This window comes from Bombus huntii, chromosome 13 (assembly GCF_024542735.1).
Source record: "Bombus huntii isolate Logan2020A chromosome 13, iyBomHunt1.1, whole genome shotgun sequence".
NCBI classification, from domain to species: Eukaryota; Metazoa; Arthropoda; class Insecta; order Hymenoptera; family Apidae; genus Bombus; species Bombus huntii.
Window position 1 is genome coordinate 3944209 of NC_066250.1, and position 19000 is coordinate 3963208.

General features: G+C 40.5%; 1 protein-coding gene across 2 annotated transcripts; it reads left to right on the plus strand.

The window, feature by feature from the left end:
* The first annotated feature begins 933 nt into the window (after positions 1–933).
* LOC126872726 (LHFPL tetraspan subfamily member 2a protein-like) lies at positions 934–18969 on the plus strand. 2 transcript variants are annotated; one of them, XM_050632868.1, is made up of 5 exons: positions 934–1179; positions 17206–17382; positions 17626–17901; positions 17986–18099; positions 18411–18969. In XM_050632868.1, exons 2-5 carry the CDS (start codon positions 17256–17258, stop codon positions 18551–18553), a joined length of 660 nt encoding a protein of 219 aa, XP_050488825.1. In that variant the 5' UTR covers positions 934–1179; positions 17206–17255; the 3' UTR covers positions 18554–18969. The 2 variants fall into 2 exon arrangements, with proteins under 2 accessions (XP_050488825.1, XP_050488826.1); XM_050632869.1 differs by lacking the exon at positions 934–1179 and adding an exon at positions 11760–13470.
* The last annotated feature ends 31 nt before the right edge of the window (positions 18970–19000 follow it).

Below are 19000 nucleotides of genomic sequence, written 5' to 3' on the forward strand. Positions count from 1 at the left end.
GATCAACACAGAGTGGATCATATTTCGTCTATCGAAGCGTTTTGTCTCAATATTTAACCATAAAATATCACGCTATAGTTAAGTGTTTTGTTTATTATTCTCCGGACGACGAAACGACGAAACGTTACACCAGGCGGTAAATCCATAAATGCTGGCGCCTTTAAGCCCCATAAGGCTATAGAATACCCTCTCATAAACCATCCACCCCATGGTGGTTGTAATCGGACGCCGAAAGGATGCCAGGACGACACCCTCGGTGGATGGAAAACGATGAAAAGCCTCGTGGACGAAAGTATCGAGCGATTTCTGGTAGCGCGATGTAATGGAAACTGTGGAAAGCGGCACTGACATCATGCTTAATGGCCTGTATCATGATTTTATGTGATTAGGTTCGTAAACGCCAGGCTTTCGTTAAAAGGCTGATCACGATAATGTCTTGTACTCGTTTCGAAATATGCACAGGATATTAATCACGAGAAGTGCTCTTTCGTCATTAACAGTCCTCGTTAATTACAATTGCTTATCGAATTGTCCCACTTTTTTTTATCTATCGTGCGATGCAAGTTATTAAATTTGCATAATTATATCGTTCGTGAGTATCAAGACACTTGGATTCCAAGGATCGATAGGAAATCTATATCGTTTTTATAATATCGTCTCCACTAACGTAGATCAAGCGAGTTTAGCTTCCGACTAGGAAGATTCAAAGATGCTTTAAAATCAAAGTATTATTACCTAAAGATTCGGAGAATCTGTTCATTCTTATCACGAGCCTGTTCGCCGTAGATACAAGAACTGCGGATCGTAGAAAATCCGCTAGAATTTCACTCCCTTTCGACGGTATATTTCCCCGAACCTCGCAACGAGTAGCGTAATAAAGTAAATAACACGAGGAGGCCCCGCGTCCCACCAACAAACAGGTCTGCGTTCACGATCGCCACGCGTTATAGCGGCGATCGCGAGCCGCCTCGGGTTCAGTTCAGCTCGGCGCTTTGACCGCGCAGCTCCGTGTCCAGGAAAAAAGCGTCGACTACGCGAGGCCTTTGACAGGAGAAACGGCCGCTTGACAGTTCCGTTCTCGACCACGAATAGCCACTGACTAATATCTATTTCCTCTAGTAACCGAGTGCGAACGTTCGTCATTATCAAGCTTTACGTTGGGCAGGAAACGGATCGGAGGTGAGTGAAATTGCCGTGAGATTTATTCGTTTGGATTTTCGTTTCATTGAAATTCACGCGACTTTGCATAGCCGAGGACAAAAGTGGATGATACGTGTCCGGTAATTGAATATTTATTCCTTTTACACTCTGTTGGAGCTGAATTATCGAGAGAGGCGAACAATAGAACGAGCGAGTCCTTTGCGATGCAAAACGGACCCATTGATAGTCGGATCTCGAATGACACGCGATCCCTTAAAGCCAAATGCAATTGACTTTGCTTTGGACGCGAAACGATTGGTACAGCCCCTCGGCCAACTTGGAAATGCTTTAACTATTTTCACACGAGATTTCGTTTAATACGATCGTTACTTGTAATTTGTTATACGATATGATATAAAACTGTTCGAACACTTTTCATAGGAAAACGATAGGAAACTGGTATTTATATATTTATATATGTGTACATACTTGTTTCGTAGTCAAAATTGATGGTAGAACCGGCATAAGTGAAGTATATACATCTTCTTATATCAAAATTGATAATAATAATAAAATGAAATTGTAATAAGAACTTAATAATCTTTCGAACAAGTTTGATTCTTTGACTCGCATAATCTGACTGCAACCTGGCTGTATAGAAATTGGAAATCTCGGTTTGGTTCTTGAATTAAATTCTCGCGAATAATATATTCACGATATGATAAAATATAATACATTTTTTGAACTTGTAAAACTCGGTAAATTCGGGTCCTTGATGTTACATCGTGATAAATAACAAATACAAGATAAGATATTGAAATACAATGCGAACACTATCGACGATACGGATGACTCTTAGAAGATGTGCTCGAATGCGATTTGCGTGGACCGTGTCTAAGACTGCTACGTGTCTTGAGGTTGTTCTGCAGGTTTTGTAGATAATAGGGTCGTGGATGAGTAATCTACCTTTTTCTTTGACTTATACCTTAGACAGTCAAACGGTCTTACAATCGAGCCTCTCGGAAGATAAATTGATCGACTCTGCTTCTTATCGCTTATTTAATTTCGTTATGTAAATACTCGATTGATATTCGACTCTCAAGAAACAAAAATTCAGATGCGCAGGTTCATTCATCGCGAAAAGATGACACGAGTAATAGCGAATTCTGGCGTAAATTTAAAAAGCAGAGCGTTGTAACATCGCTTTTCTATACGTTTCTGATCATTTCCTTAATTTCATTACATAAATACACGATCGATATTCGATTCTCCAGAAACCAATGAGTTTAATTCCACAAGTTCCATAAGTTTAAAACTGCCACAAGAAAATGGTAAATTTTAACGTAAATTAAAAATAAGAAACAGTGTTTGTAGCATCATTTCCCTGTACTTTCCTGATCGATGTGGCTTCTGAAGGGTTCGATTAAAATAAGTACAGCCCTCGGAAATTAAAATATTCAAATGACATAAACAATTTCACCAATATTCTGTTACTTGTCGCTAATGTTTTCTTTAACGAGTCGTTGCGTCTCTTTAATGGGACCAATTACGTACCGGAAGCGGAGGATAGAGCGCAGAGAGCGGTGCAGGCGCGTGGAAGCTGTGCAATCTTTGAATTTGCCAAGTGTGGAAGCGCGAAGTTCACCGAACGCGATGTTAATGTATCTATCCCTTCATTTCTCTCTTTCTACCACACACGTGAACCAGCTCTGGCCAATTGCATTAATTTACGACTGTTTACATCATCAGGCATCAGGGTGTGCCATAAAGCCAGACCTACCACCATGAATTATGCATCGTAGGGTGGTTTCGGCTCTTCCCTCCCGTTTTTTCTTTTTGCTCTATCGCGCGCAACAGCTTCGAGATCATTATCCTGACGCGACGAAATCATTATCCTGATCGTAATTTCACAGAAAAAAAGAGAAAAAAAGTCACGATCCAAAAGCGCTTTTAATTTTCCAAATTACGTATTCGGCGCGTAATCGGTCGAGTATCGTTTTTCTTAATGAATTTATTTTGAGGAACAGCAGACCGTTAAATTGAGACGAATTACGCTTAAACGAAAGCGACAGGACAACGATTAATTAATCGCCTCGGTCATTCGTTTTTTGCCCGTCTGCGGCTGCGTCCCCCTGTTTCTCAAGTTCAATTTTTTTAAATCACCATAGCGGAACGGTTAAATTACTTCGTAAGCAGTTGGACGGCGCGTTCGACTGTCAGTGAAACGAGATAGCGAGGATGTTTCGCGTAACAGTAGTGTCAAATACCGCACAGAAACCTGTGTAATCTTTTTCGTTAAAGTGCAGTTTCTTCGCGTCGGACCCTTCTTGGCTCGATACCGCCGCCTTTCCGGCAAAAATTCCACTCTCTTGCTTTTAAATCTTCGGCGTCTCGATGCCTCTGTTCGCTTATAAAATTGTAGTTTTCTAGTTTCAAATCTTTTTCGATTCGATACTCTAATTTTTTTACAAAATTACGATTTGCTTATCGAGGAACAAAAAGCGTCGCGGGTCTCGCTTTCAAATTATGGTTTCTTCGGTCCAAATATTCGTTGTTTCGATAGATTCACCTTTTCAAAAAATATTACCATATGCTCCACGTTTATGCTTATCGAAAGAAGAAAAGTATCACGAAGATCTTAGCGAACGTCTTAGCAGACGGCGTGCCATCGTAATAGTAAACCTCGAAATTCAAAGATCTGGTTACGATCTGGTAAACCACGGGGATTCTGGACCACGAGGACCGTGTCTCTCGACCATACTATACTGCAATCGACTATGACAGTTATTACGTGCTGAACGAAACAGTCCGCAAAGGTATTTCTACGATGTAATAACGCCTCCTCCGAGACAGGGACATGTTCTCACAAAGATACAGTCTTTGCCATTCGATTCGCTAAATCGTCGAATTGGTAAACGTGCAAAATGCTGGAATTCTTAGCTGCAAGCTCGCTAAACGAAGTTATCTCTAAGAAGAAACGAATGATATCATACGTGCACCAAACCCTGGTAGTCGTTGCCTGTTATCAAAAGATTGAAATTATTATTAACATGGGAATTTCTTTGTAAAGCGAGACGCCCCGATAAATCGCAAAAAAGTGTGACAGAAATTTTTCCTCGTGCAAGCTTTCCGTCTAAATTCTTCCCCATTAAAAGTACTTCTCGATTCGATATAATTTGTAATAAATGTCTGCTTCCTTAACACGGTCCTAATAATTTTCCGCGACGGGATAAACCAGCTTGAAACTCGAAACAAACGATATTCCATATGCGTCAATTTAATTACCATTTTATTAGGATATCCAAAAAGTTTCTTTCGTTTCATGAGGAAATAATAGACGCACAACGTTTTTGTTTTATATTATTTTGTCGAATTACGTACGATCCATTTTGCTCTGTTGAGACGAACACCGCGACATTTCACAGACTTGGTTTCACGTTTGTACGAAGGTGCACTGTTGTAAAAAACACGTTTGCGAGAGAAAGACACTTTTCGGACAACCCAACTGTCCAGTGGCAACGAACTAACATCAGAATTTCGCAAAATGAGACGCTGAAATAGAGAATGACGACGATAGAAATTCCTCTGGAAGCTAATTCTCGATGAGAGCACGCTGCATAATCTTCTATGCCATTAAGAGCACGAAACGATATCGAACCGTTAGAACGATCGAGAGAGCTGTTGCGAAAGCTCACGAAAGGGACTCGTTACCGAATCCGTTTTCGCTGTCACGATATGAATCGTAGGACAAATATGGTCGATGGCATAAAGTATGCCCGACGTACTCTTGGCCGTGGTCTAGCCATTAAAGCTTCCCAATAAGGCAGCTTTTACGCACGCACGTGAATACAGGCGGACGCACGGGCGCCGTTTAGACAGAATCGAGGCTCCTTCTCGCGTGGGAAGCGATAGTATTTCGATATTACCCTGGCAAGCGTGGACACGCGTGTCTCAACAGTCTCAACGTTGATACACACTCGAGTGTACGTGCTCGCGCGTTTATTCGAACCGGCTTCTGTGAGTACACAGAGATGCGTCATCGATATATATATATATAGGAAGAAAATATGTACTCTGGTCATCAATCGTGTATCGTCGTATACGTGTGGGTAAATATACGGCTCGTTTGCAAATTGCATTTCACGCGCCTCCCAATCAAACTCTGATGGTATTCGCGACTTGAGAGACGAACGACCAGTGCAACGTTTTCAGCAGTGCCACACGGTACAATGATTTAATAACGAAACGATTAAAGCGATTGATTTTAATAATTTTTGGGTTTACAGAGGGTGTCTCATTTTAATTGACACGAGGAGGATTACTCTCAAAAGAGTTTTGAAATAAAACCTATTTCGTTTCGGAGGAAACGTGTTGCGATGGTCACAAATTTGGTCTATATAGAGATTTCAAGGTGATCTGTAGTTTTCTTAAATGGAACTATACGTTCTCTTTTTATACGATGCAGTTCTTAATTCTCTACAAAAAGGTATCGAAGTATCTGTATCTGAAAACGCCTAATCTAAAAGATAGCTGAATGTGAATTCTATCGAATCGAGTGTACGAAAGACAAGCAAAGAACATGAATATAAAAGCACTACGTTATCCTTCCTCGTCTTTCATACGATAAGTTTTACAAGATTAAAGACAGAATATCTTTCGAACTAACCATGTTCCAAGTACCTTGATACTTTCTTGTAGAAAACATTAAAAGATACATCGAGTGGTATATAAAAATATGTATAGTTCCATTTGAAGAAACAAAGGTTGCTTCGAGATCCTCAAAACACGTTCGCCTAGATAAGATTTCTCACCGTGGCGGAAAACTTTTCCTCGAAACAAGATAAGTTTCACTTTGAAATACTTTTCAACGACGATTAAAACGAGACACCCTGTACACAGAGTGTAGCAAGTTCAAACGATCAAGCTTCACCAAAACACGTTGCACGAGTAGAAAGAAGAAAAAGATGAAACGCGAACATATGCCCTCAAACGTCTTATTACACCGAAAAGAAAGTTGATTTATGCGTCCATTTCAAAATGCCATCCCCCTTTTCGAGCGTAAGCTTCGCATCGTACGGAAATTGAGTTTGTAGCTCTCCGAATTTCATGTTTGTCTTGTTTTAGATCAACGAATGCGCCATCAATCCTTTCTATTAGTTCTTGTCGCCAATCGACTCTTGTACGATACACAATCGCTTTCACCGTTCCCTGCGGATAAAAATCCGTAATGTTGCAAGATCTGGCGATCTCGCGGACCAAATAATAACGCGCCCTCTCCGACCAATTCGCCTTTCGTGATAATGTTCGTCTATTGCTTTCAGGTTTCATATTTCTGCTATAACGTTTTTACTAGGAGTTTGTACATTACGGTATTGGGTTGTCCGAAAAGTGTTTTATGTTATTTTATTGAATTAGGCAGTATGATCCATTTCGTTCTATTTCTATTATTATGTTCGTGCATAATTCAATAAACCAATATAAAACAGAAAATCTCTTATTTCCTTATAAAACGAAAGAAACATTTCGCACAATCTAATACAACACTTACGTTTATACAGGGTGGTTGGTAACTGGTGGTACAAGCGGAAAGGGGGTGATTCTACGCGAAAAAAGAAGTCGAAAATATAGAATAAAAATTTTTCGTTCCAGGCTTTGTTTTCGAGAAAATCGACTTTGAATTTTCGCTCGGTACGCGTGCACTTTATCGCGTCTCGTTATAACGGATCTCACTGTAGATCGTTGTCTCGATGGAAAAATAAAAAAAAAAAAATTTTTTTATTCTATATTTTCGACTTCTTACCACAAGTACCACCAGTTACCAACCACCCTGTATAATATCATTTTCTTTAGCCGTCTAAACTTGGGACACTGTGTAGACTTGATCGAGCGTGCACCGGTATTTAACTCGAATTCAAGGTACGTAGCGTTTTTAGAAATACTAGAAGCTATATATTGAATTCAACAGTAGCGATATTGAAACGATTCGAACGAGGAATCGTGATTTTTCGTAAGAATTTTATGCATTGATATATACGTAGGTTCGCGTTGCTGACAGCTTCTTCGATGATATACCAATGAGATACCAAACATGGCTACGTCTCAATGGTTTTAAATTACACGTATAAATACAGAGACGCACGACACATCAGCTGAGGTTTCTCCAATGAAGATGATATCACTCTGCTTGAATGAATTTGAGTTAAGTACACGTATAAGCATGGATGCGCGACACACGAGCTGAGACAGCTGTCTTTCTATTTCATTGAGTCTTAAATATTTCTCATCCCCGTTTTCGATTTACTTAACAAGCGAGCGAACCAAAAACAGATAACAGCCAACAGTCGTCGGATTTCGTCGTCGCGTTCCTAGCTCTTTGGATATCTTCGGCCTTTGCAACGCTTGATCCATAAAATGCGCGGAATATACAGCAGATAGTAAAATCGTACGAAATATTAAAACGAAACGTTTCAAAGCAATCTATAATTCGATAATATCTATGAAAATACGACGTTCGTTTCTGGCTATGTAATTCTATCGTTACGTGGATTTTATTCGAATAATTGAGAAATTTATGGAAAGTCAGATCGTTCGAGGGATCGGTAGACATATCGCTGATCGTCGCCACCAGTACGTTAAGAAATGTTATAGCGGCTTTAAAATAGAGTAATAAGGTTGAAAATAGAGTAACGAGAGGCAGAAAATAATTGCAAGCGGCGCAACATCCTGCAGCTCTTTGTAAGTACACGCTTCAAAGCGTGAATCGAATCGCGTCTTCGTACGCGAGCTCGCTTTGAACTGGCAGGCTTGACTACATTACGGCCACGCTTGCCTGTAAATTCACCTTTTCTTTCTTCCTTCTTTTTCTTTTTTTTTCCCCTCCAAGAGGAGGGCTCTGGCCGCTTTTTTTCCTGGTACGTACCTAACAGAGGAATGCGGGCGACTCGTGTCCGAGAAGGAGCTGCACGAACAAAGGGGAGTACCCCGATTTCTGTCGGCAGATAACGCGTTGTCGTTCTCGGTCTTAAACTGGGTCACACGCAAATGGATTTTCATGATAATTCTTAATTAACGCTCGTGACGATACGTCAATTAGGTCGCTAATTGACTAACACGATAAATCAGTCGTCTGGTTGATAATACCGACGTTTATCGTTAACCTTCGGTCACTGGCGAATTTTCTTGATATACTCGCAAAAATTTCCAATAGAGTTTGCTCGAGTTGCTTTCTAATGATAAATTCAGGAAAAAGAAAGTCAATATACATTCCTGTTCCGAAGTGGCCGCGAGTCGTCGTCACCAGACTCTTTATGAGAATTCGTATTTTTACCATCACGATTTTCGTTCTTATCTGATTAATCAATTTCTCAATTTTTATTAATATGAGAATTCACGTAGAGTTAAACGAACGAAAGAAATAACAACGAGTGACCAATTTTAAATAAAATTTTGAAACCGGTTACTCGACCGGACCTGGTGAGGTTAGTGTTAAACAAACAGAATCAAAAGAGAAATTTGTTTCATCTGTAACTTGGATATTCTACTTGTTTTTATCGTACCATATGCATTTTCTGCGCTCTGCGGCTTTCGATTCTCTGTCGATGCGTAAATATCACAGGCTAGTTACTATGTAGCTCTTATATCTGCTTCAAAATTACAAAGAGTTAAGGGTTAACTATTAAAAGATCATTAATCTCTATATATTCTACCCGACAAAGCAGGCTGATGTACGCTACAACAATTAGATCGCTGTTATAAGTTGTTCCATTGGATGAGCCAAACAGATAGGCTTGATAGATCGGTACGTTATTCGTATGGCCTTTCGATGAAGATTCGCTTTAAAACAACGATTAAAGGAACAATGTACGAACGTAAGAACTGCGTATAAAGATCAAAGTCCAGGTTTCCATAGTTTCCAGACTCGACGAAGTCGAAGATTCGAGTTTCGTGAATTTAAGTCCGGTCCCTGAATTATACGTTTTTTCCTTGAGAAATCTCTTTGAAAGACTCTGGCGATAGGAATATTTGAATTTGCTGGAAGCTCTCATCCAGAACGTTGTTCGAACAACAAGAAACCGAGAGTGATCCTGAGGCTCGTCGAGGACTCTGCTCGTGGCTCTGTTCGTGGTGATGGCAACGCGCGTGCAAGTCGTTCGAAAAGCGAATGCACGGTGCATTCTAATCTTCCAACCGGCTGCTCTGATGCAAGCAGCGTTGTTGGCGGCTTCTACCGAGAAAACGAGCCCCCGTGGCAATCTCAACGATCTGGAATGGATTCGTAATCGCTCGTTAATGCGTTTCCAGGGAATCAGAAGCTATACGAAGGTCCACAGAAAGATACCTTGGGGACAGAACTTGCGTTTCCTTCCGACAGTTTCCTACTCCTCGTTTATATATATATATACTATATATGCATTCCTCCATAAGAAAAAACAATGAAAAAAAAAGAAAGAAAGGAAGAAGAAAGGAGAGGAGAATTTAAAGTATCTGTCGGTTTTTAAATATTTCGATGCGCACAGTGAGGTTTATCACGCGATTCGTTTAGATTTATCTAGAGTTGCCCGAGTTCATAGCACTTTGCGCAGACGGGTTTATCGCGATCTTCAGGAAATGCCCACTTGCGACTTCCACCGAGGCAAGCTGTGATTATTGCGCGCCTATTGCAATTTAATAAATTATATTACTCAGAGAGATGCATTTAAGTATGATGCAGACGAGCGAATTTTGCCGCCAGTTTCAGCAGTTCATTAGATTATACGGAGAAACTCGCGAACTTACTTACGGTAGATAAAAATTAACGCGCGCCGACTGCCCTCTCAGTATGCTCGTATAATACGAAAGACAGCGATCGTGCTTTCTATTAATCCCATAATTTTATCCTACAAGCACGCGATTAATATTCAAGATCAATTTTCAAGAAACAAATATCAACTTGCATGAGATGATTCGTCGTTACAAAGATGCGACGAGCTGTGTGCTCTTGTTATTTGATTATACAGCGTGGGAGGTACTTCAACGCAAGCCTGTGGACGTCTTAGGATTTACACGACCTATACATTCGACACACGACTGTCACACACGTTAATAACGACGAGGTCCATTTATTTTGTCTCCACGTGCGCATCGTTTCCTGTTCCTGCGCGGCGTATTCACGCTGTAACAACGTGCAGGAAAAAAATCGCTCGAAAATGAAAATCTAGCCTCGCTATACTAAATACGTTGCCCCCCGAAAAATAACGATAGAAAAAAAAAAAGAAGAAAAAGTGGAAGAATCACAAGAAGGAGTAGATCGATAAAAAGTGACGAGTTAGTCGGTAGATCGGACGTTGCGAAATTCGTTGTGACAAGTCATTCGTCATTTTTGGCGTTCGTGTTCCATCGCGGCGCATTAAGATTCCGAAACGTAGCTATAGCCCGCGCGTGTATGCCAACCAACGACTTTCGCGGACGCGTGTGCGGCTCGCACGCAGTCCCATTTGTACCAACAGTACCAACACGTATCCAGAAATCAATTTATATTTATGATGTATCGAGGCTCGATGACACAGCGACTGGCTATGCTGGTCTCGAACCAGCCGGGGCTAGCAGGAACAAATGGGAAGAGAGGAGGGAAGAAGGAAGGGCAGGAAAGATGGGAACTGGGTGCGAGAGGGAATGAAAAGCGTCAGCCGCGAGAAAAATAGACGCATGAGCAGCATCTTTATTCTAACATCTTTTACTGGACGTGTTACCAACATTCTAAGCGAACCTTCCGCGTGTTGCGAGCAGAAAGTTAATGGAAACTCGATCGAAAGGGAAACAGAAAATGAAACGAAGCTTTTCGGTAGAAATATGTATACGATTGATATCTTGGATCTTTCAGCGGTTGATAAGCTTTGGATAGTTTGGAGAAACGAGAATTTGTTTGATCGCGAACGTGAAACGTATCAAATATCGTTAGTATTATATTTATATACTATATTAATGTTTGTAAAATCGTACGATGAGAGTAAGAAAGAAATGGGATACGAAGCGTTACATTAACATTGGAATTTAATCTGAATTTGTTGAGACTTTGATGCGAGGTTCGAAATTCCTGCTTAGATACGTATAGTTTGTTTCTGTGAATTTACGTTGGAGCTAAGAAATAGCTGGTTATCTAAATATTTCGTGCTATAAACTCTGCGAAGCACATGTTCTAATTTTTATACACATCCTCAAACGTCTTTCAAACTTTGCCAATACGGTGGTATCTTGTCATAGAGCTAACCATGTTTCACTTGTATTCTATTTGTCTTGCACACGTCTGGCCACGTCACTGGATTAATTTCAAATCTACCTGTTTTTCCATCAACCGCGACAGACAACGACGATATCGATGAAAAATCGATGGATAAAAATATATGGATGTGGATGGATGGTGGAATAAAAGTTCCAAAAGAATTCCAGGTATCGATATCCACGAAGAGGACAGCGTGACCAGGGAGACGCGTAGTCGGAGCGCGCGATCGGCGATTATCTTAATTGCCGGGCCTAGCTAGATGCGCTGGAAATCACCGTTAAGTTGGTCGTCTTGCTCGTGGTACCTTAATTATCCTGGCGGTCGTTCCACTGGAAAGGCGCCTAGCATCGAACTGTTATCGCTGTGCCGTGGTAAATAGGATTTCGCCTCGGAAGTAATATCGCCGACTCCGTGTACACTTCCTGTTGATCGTTCTGATACGCGTCGATCATTGATCTTTAACCCTTTACATTCGGCAAAACGAACTGCTCGAACATCCGGTAACCATAGCACGCGTGAATGGCCAGCGTGTGAATTATGCAACGATTCTTTTGGTTCGATGTAATCGAATTGAAATCAATAGAAGTCAATGAGAAAGGGAGGACAGTGGTTGGACGAGGTTTCAAGATTAATGACGATTAATTTAGTCGAATAGTGGAAGAATACCGATGAGAACGTTACAATACAGGCAACACTTCGTACTTTTTTTTTTTTTTTTATAAAGGATACATCGGACGTGGAATGCCGTAGCCTTTTCGAAAGAGATTCATGGTAATAGGCGTGGCTGTTCCAGGAACGCAAATCGTTCTACGGAACTGTAAATCTGCCTGTGAACAAAAGGGAATTCAGCTTGGCAATCCGCTATCGACGAAACCTTGAATTAAAAATCGACGAAATGGAAGAGGGAACGCGCGAAACATGTACAGTGTACGGTAATGAGCAAACGTGAACGTATACTGCTTAAGACAGAATTACCTTTTTACAATTCCACCAAACGACTTGATTTTATTTTTCTCTTTTGAAATTGGAAGCAATAGTTTGCTAGATAGAGCGCAAGTAAATTTCTGGAAAAATTGCAGTTTATTGAAATCGCGAAGAAAAAAGCAAACGTCGCTTTTTACAATGTTTTTATCTGGGCCCAGGATGAAAATTTAATCACAGCCTTGGCGATTTTCGGCGACCTAAAATCTATGTACAGATTCTTATATTCGTCCATATCAACCGATTCAGCATGTATGTGACTGAAACGAATCTACAAAGTGCGTTCTTTAAATTTTCATTACAGGCTCAGACAGAAAAATTGTAAAAGTGACCTTTATTCCTTTCTTCGAGATTCCGACCAATTACACTTTTACTACAACTTTTTTCCACATTATCTAGTAAACTAAACCTTCTAACTTCTCAAAAAGAAAAGAAAAAGTAAAGTCGTCTGGGCCAGTTTTAAAAAAATTGCTCTGTTTTAAAGGGTGTGTGTTCAATTTTGCTCAGGACACATAATCGGTTCTTCGTTCTATGTGTATTGCATATATCGAAACACAATCTCTGAGTAAGTTCCATTTCTCTGGTTGTGTTCACAAAGATATAACCTTGCATGAACATATGCAATTTATCTTATGGCACATTCCACTGAATCTTCGAGAATGAATAAAACATCTCTTCGATGGACAAAAATCGATACTCCATTTTACATTCTGTTTGAAGCGAACAAATTGTTGAATCGTGAACGTAAACGATGCCAGAATATCTGGAATACGATTTTTGGAGAAATTGCAGCGAGGCTTCGCGGAATCGTTTCTCCAAAATGTTTAATCGAACGCGATCGGCTGAAATCACGATAAATTACTGTTGGATAAAATCGACAGTGTGCATGCCAGGAGGATGCAGGTAAAAGAAAAAGATGAAACGAGAGGGAGCAGAAGAAGAGAACGAAGAAGAGGGAGAAGAAGAAGGTGAGCCTGGGAGGATCTGTCGATGGTAAGAGGGGACGAAAACAAGAGAGTGGAGAAGTAAGGGAGCACCTGTCCAACAGCTGCCTTGCAGATGGTCTACGTCGTCGCTGGATTATGCAACGTGTAGGTGTCTCGTGTTTCTGTAATCAAAACGTTCGATTGTTTCAGATTTCGCAGAACTTGTTAACGTGCTAATCTCTCAATGGATTTCATATGGTAAACTATAAAACAGCGAGTAACGTTTGGCGATGGAAAATGTTTACGACAAGTTCACAATTTATGATTACACGCGAGAAACTAGAAGATAGGAAAGACGCAGAAGATTCGTGTTTCTTACAAGGATATTTTTAAAAATAGAAGATTATAGATTCCGCCGGTTTCTCGTGGATAAAGAATGCTCGTAAAGCAACGTCCACGGGCCGGAAACGTGTGATTTGAATTTACGAGTGTTAAGTTCGCACTGGCCGTCGACTTACGCCTTTCTGATAACGAGCTGCCGGACAGAGGACCCATTGCTGGATGACTAATGGTCGGAGCCTCTCGTCCAGGGCCACGAGCAGAGAGAAAAGGAAAGATATCGCATTCCGCGATGCGCGAGGCGAGGAAGAAGCTCACCAATGTTGCGGAGATCTTATTCATCTCTACTAATTCATCACTTTGCTTTACCTGAGTAAACTGAAATTGAACTGAGACTTCTAACGTTGTTTCCCCTGGTAATTCTATAGAATTTTAACACGTTCGCGATCACAGACGATTGAAGCAAATGCCCACTATAGATCATGTTTCGTTTCTTGTACCTTTGTATAATATATTTGATAATTCTTCACGATATTCAACATTTCATAATTTTTCCTTGGGTCTACCAACGTGTTCGAGGGATTCACGTTACAACTCGTTTGTAAAACTTACGTAACACGTATCTTTATGTATTTTACGTTAACTTCTGGTACGTCAATTTCTTGTTCATCTTGTATATCAACTATATTGAAATACCATACATCGTACATAGCTGTGTGAGATCAAGTTGAAGCATAGAACTAAATGTAAATTAATTGCGAAGCACGTGTGGCTGGTTAGCGAACGTGTTATAATTCGATCAGAAACGTGGCCGGTCGATCGACTAGAATTTCGTTCCACCTAGTTTACAGGCCCAATGCTTTAGCCTGATCCTTTCCAACGAATTAAACATGGAAAATTAATTCAGCAAAGGGGACTCACGTCCAGACAATGGAGCCCTACTGCATTCGCTAAAGGCGTGGCAACCCACAACAATGAACGCAACGATTAAAGTGGAAAAAAAGAAATAAAAAATAAGAGAAGTTGTCCGTCGAACGACTGGCGGTCTACATGCAAGCTCTGATCGGTCTTATCTCGTCCGTCCTTCTCCGAACTTCGAATGGCTGCAAGCCAAACCGCGGTTTATTAATGTCACGTGGCGGATGCTAAACATTTTCAACATCATAACAGCAGATACCTAATAACGAAAGAAGGAGAGGTTGTATTAATGCCACATGTTTTTTACAACTACGGCAGATGTTCGATGTTGAAACAAGTTGGAGCAATCCCGCTGCTCCGTGAGGTCACGAGTTTCTATGCCGCGGTGAATCAACGTGTTTCCGGTGTTAGGGATTCATTAAATCCGACGCGAAACTCGAAGACAGTATAAATACAAACAGCGATTAAGGGGCGATCCTAAGTAAACCCGGCCTCTTGAGTGCTTTTAGAGGAGGTCGCGCGCAAGAAATGATAAAAATAAAACTGGCAGATGTACAGCGTGAAACGAATTTAATTAAACATCGCTGCTTCCCCACGTTACTCCGCAGGGCGACGCAACGCGATTATTACTCGGCGTCTCTTTCCTTTCACTATTTGTCCTCTTCAAACTGTTATTCTATCAATGTAGATGTATAAATATCAGCTGTTTTAATTTTTACGACAGAAAAATCTGTGTTATTTATTCTATCTTTCGATGCGAAGATCGCGAATCATGACAAATCGTATGTTTACTCGTAGAAGAAAAAGATCATAAAAATTCATTACGTCGCTACTGAGTCCTAGAATTCTCTCCTTATATGGTTTTCGAATTATGTATGCGAGTTGTTGCTCGCTTCTCAAAATTCTGTGTCTTCCGACGCACGAATAAAAGAATAGCCCAGAGAATGGAGCCAACCACCAAGAGATCTTTTTCCATACAAAGAACACGTCACATCGTGGCCTACTGATTCGCCACGTTTCGGCTACATCAAAGAGAATCGCTCATCTGGCGCTGAGGAATGAAAACGATTAAGTTTGCGGGTTTAAAGGGGATCAAAAATCTCAAGGGTCGCGGAGAACAGCATACGTTCAACAACGAAGGGCCACCGCCCACTAAATCATCCACAGGTCCCAAACTTAGGTCGATCTAAAGTTAGAAAGCAAAATAGGTCAGTTCTGAGGGAGGGGCAGGTTTCCGATCGATCTTTCTAGCCTTGGTTCTTGGTCACATTAAAACACGAAAAGCCTTTGTCGAGTAGAATCAGATTTCCTAACAAATTTAAATGTATTCATAGAGTGAAGAAAAATTGCTTCGCCCTTTACCATGAGAATTTTTCTTCGTAATATTGGATTGCTCGATAAGCGATTCGATCATTCCGTATTGATTTTATGATGTGGTTTTAACACCATACTTTGACAAGTAGCACATTTTTAATGTAATTTTGTTCCATACGATCATTTTCATACATTTTCAATTAGTGTTTCTTATTGGCCATAATCAATCATGCAGTGTCTTACGTGAATCTTCTCGATCTTCGAAGTTGAAATTACCAGTTTTAAATCATACAAACTATTTCTTGACAGTTTTATTACAAAGATTTCTTTTTTCTAATGACAGATCCAACGAGAAACATTCGAAATAGGATGTGCCGGAAGAGTTGTCAAGCGATCGTCAAACTGAAACAAACCAAGAATTCCAATATAACGATCCCGTGGCAGCTCGAAGAAACCTCTTCTTGCCCTTTTCTCCGATCGAAGTCGATTCGAATCAGCGCGCAAACATGCTCGTCGTTTTACGAGGGGTCGGAAGAAAAGGATGCTTTGTTGGGCGGGCACGGCTTTACGATTCTCACGAAATCAGAATAAAAAATCGGAACCGGTAACGCGAGAGAAAAGAAACGAGAAAAAGATGCGTATGGCTGAGCTTGCGACTCTTCACTTTTAATGCCGGCCTGTTCTTTGGTTCGCGGGAAAAGGGCCATACGTAACGTTTCCCCGAAATATATGTGAGTGGCATTTATTCTTGCGCAGTTACCCGAAAGTCTTTGGGCCTGATCGCCGAATCGTTGACCCCTGACGCCGACTGAATCGCGATAAGGGTGTCCACGAATCATCTTTTCAAACTTGCCTTATAACACGATCGACTTTGATCCAATTTGCACCAGGTGCGCTCACAGTGTTGGATCGTCACACAAGTAAAAATGAAAAATTATCTGTTAGAAATTGATCAGCGATGAATCTCCTTATTTCTTTATAATTCTTCATCTTTTTCTATTAAGCTTCCTATCCTAATTTGTATAAAACTTTGGTAGTATAACAATTCCAGTGCTTTGACTCTGAGAAGAGCCGCATTACCTATGGGTTCACTTAATAATTGATACTGTCTAACTATGAAGAACGGCAGTCGCTGTAAATACACAGTCGCTCAAAATTCTGACGTTGTATTTAGCAGGATGTATTTTAATCATGAACCGTGATGTTGAAGATCGATAGCTGAAGCGGTAGAAACTTATGTCGTTATGTCTTGCCATGAATTGGTTCTTTTAATAAATATTGCCTTTCTTCATGGGTCGGTCATAATTGTAAGAGGGAAAAATGTTGCAGGAGGAGATTAGAGCTTGAAGGATGGCATAGATCCACAATTGAACGGCAGCATGTGCTATGTGATAGTCACTAGTCGTAGTTTGCTGTGGACGCTCCTGTCCCTGGCGGCGTTAATGGCAGTTTTATCGGGGCTCATCACTCCAAAATGGCTCATCGGACCTCAGATAAAAGACACGAGTAACTATTTTCTCTTATTTAATCCGTACGTCGTTAGTATGCGGTCGAAGGGTGGGATATATTCAAAGAAGTTCTTAACGTTGCTTGGAATATTAATGACTCGTGTCTACTTCGATGAGACCCCATCACCTTCTCGTTGATACTTCTTGTACAATTTATCCATCATTCGTTCGTTCCTAAACAGAGAACTATATTAGACGAAGGATTAAAGTCTTTTTTCCTGTATTTTCTTTTGATCGTTAGAGAATGGGACAGAGTTTTACGCGCCAACAGTCGGAATTTTCAATCGTTGCATCAGGCTACACGGGAAGAAGACTCACTGTGCAAATTTCAACTTGGACGGCTTCGCCACAGATTCCAGCGTATTTCCAGACTGCTGGAAAGCTTCTTACTTCTTCCTGTCTCTTGGTTTGGCGATTATGTCGATGACAGTGGTGGCAGCTTTGGTTGGCTGCTGCATGCAAAGCATCGGCAGAAAGAGCATCTTCAACCTGGCTGGTGTTGCGCAGGTTATTGCTGGTAATATTTCAACATGACACTTCAATTTTGCAAACAGCTTGTAACTCTCTAAGTTTCTAATGCTACTTCGCTTCTTGCCAACAGGAATATTTTATTTACTGGGGATGATCTTGTATCCCGCCGGCTGGGGCGCAGAAAGGGTTCAAAGGATCTGTGGACCGGAAGCTAACGCTTTCTATCTCGCTGAATGCTCTCTAGGTAGTAAAAGTGTTTACAATTCTTTACATTCCCAAGACACTTTGACTTTTTATGCGGGCAATCAAGATGCTGTAGATTAAATCCTTTGCATAAAACTCGACTTAAAAAGATTCATGGATTTTATCTTTGTAATTGTTGACCACACTAAGCAACATTAAGAAATTTAACATGAAAATAACAATAACATATAAGAGTAACATAAATTAAGAGATAAAATGAAACGAATAGAACAGAATAGGGGACGTCTCTTATTTTCATTGCTTAATTAATTTATTGTCAAGCAAAAGGGTAAAAAACGTTTTATGTTCCAGGTTGGGCTTTCTATAGCGCCGTGATAGGGGTTGGATTGACGTTTGTTTGTGCGGTAATAAGCGGCCAAGCAGAAAAGTCCACAGCCAGTGATAAAGTTCAGGACAAAATGAACGAGGGCAAAACATTGATCTGCCTCGCGTGAAACTAGAAAAACTGGGGAATGTACGTCATTGATATTTTGGGAATATTGATATTATCTTTGCCAAAAGAGCAATGATAAAGTAAACCAAACGTTGGCAAATGCGACAAGAGAATAGAAGGGAATTTATCGTGGGACCAAATCAAGTTCAAGGTCAGTGATCTTTGTTAGGGGGTCGTTGAACTTTTGCTTCATCGAATATATATGTACTTATCACAGAAATGAATCTGTTCTGTGCCAATTTTTCCCCAGATTTTCATCTCTATAGCATTATGATTGTTTTAAGAGAAGTACGGTTCAGCTTACTACAGATGATTTGTATACAAGTAAATGTATATGAAACAGATATTCGTAAGAAATGATATAAGAGAAGAATAATACTGTATAAGGAAGAAATAAATCAAGGATGTTGTTAAATACTTGTGTCTTCCTACTTCCCTATCATTCGTA

Bases quoted from the DNA above. Each gene is read 5' to 3' on its own strand.
- LOC126872726 (XM_050632868.1), top strand. From the start codon at position 17,256: ATGTGCTATGTGATAGTCACTAGTCGTAGTTTGCTGTGGACGCTCCTG. The intron at 17,383-17,625 runs GTAACTATTTTC...TTTGATCGTTAG, and splicing joins ACCTCAGATAAAAGACACGA to AGAATGGGACAGAGTTTTAC. The intron at 18,100-18,410 runs GTAGTAAAAGTG...TTTATGTTCCAG, and splicing joins TCTCGCTGAATGCTCTCTAG to GTTGGGCTTTCTATAGCGCC.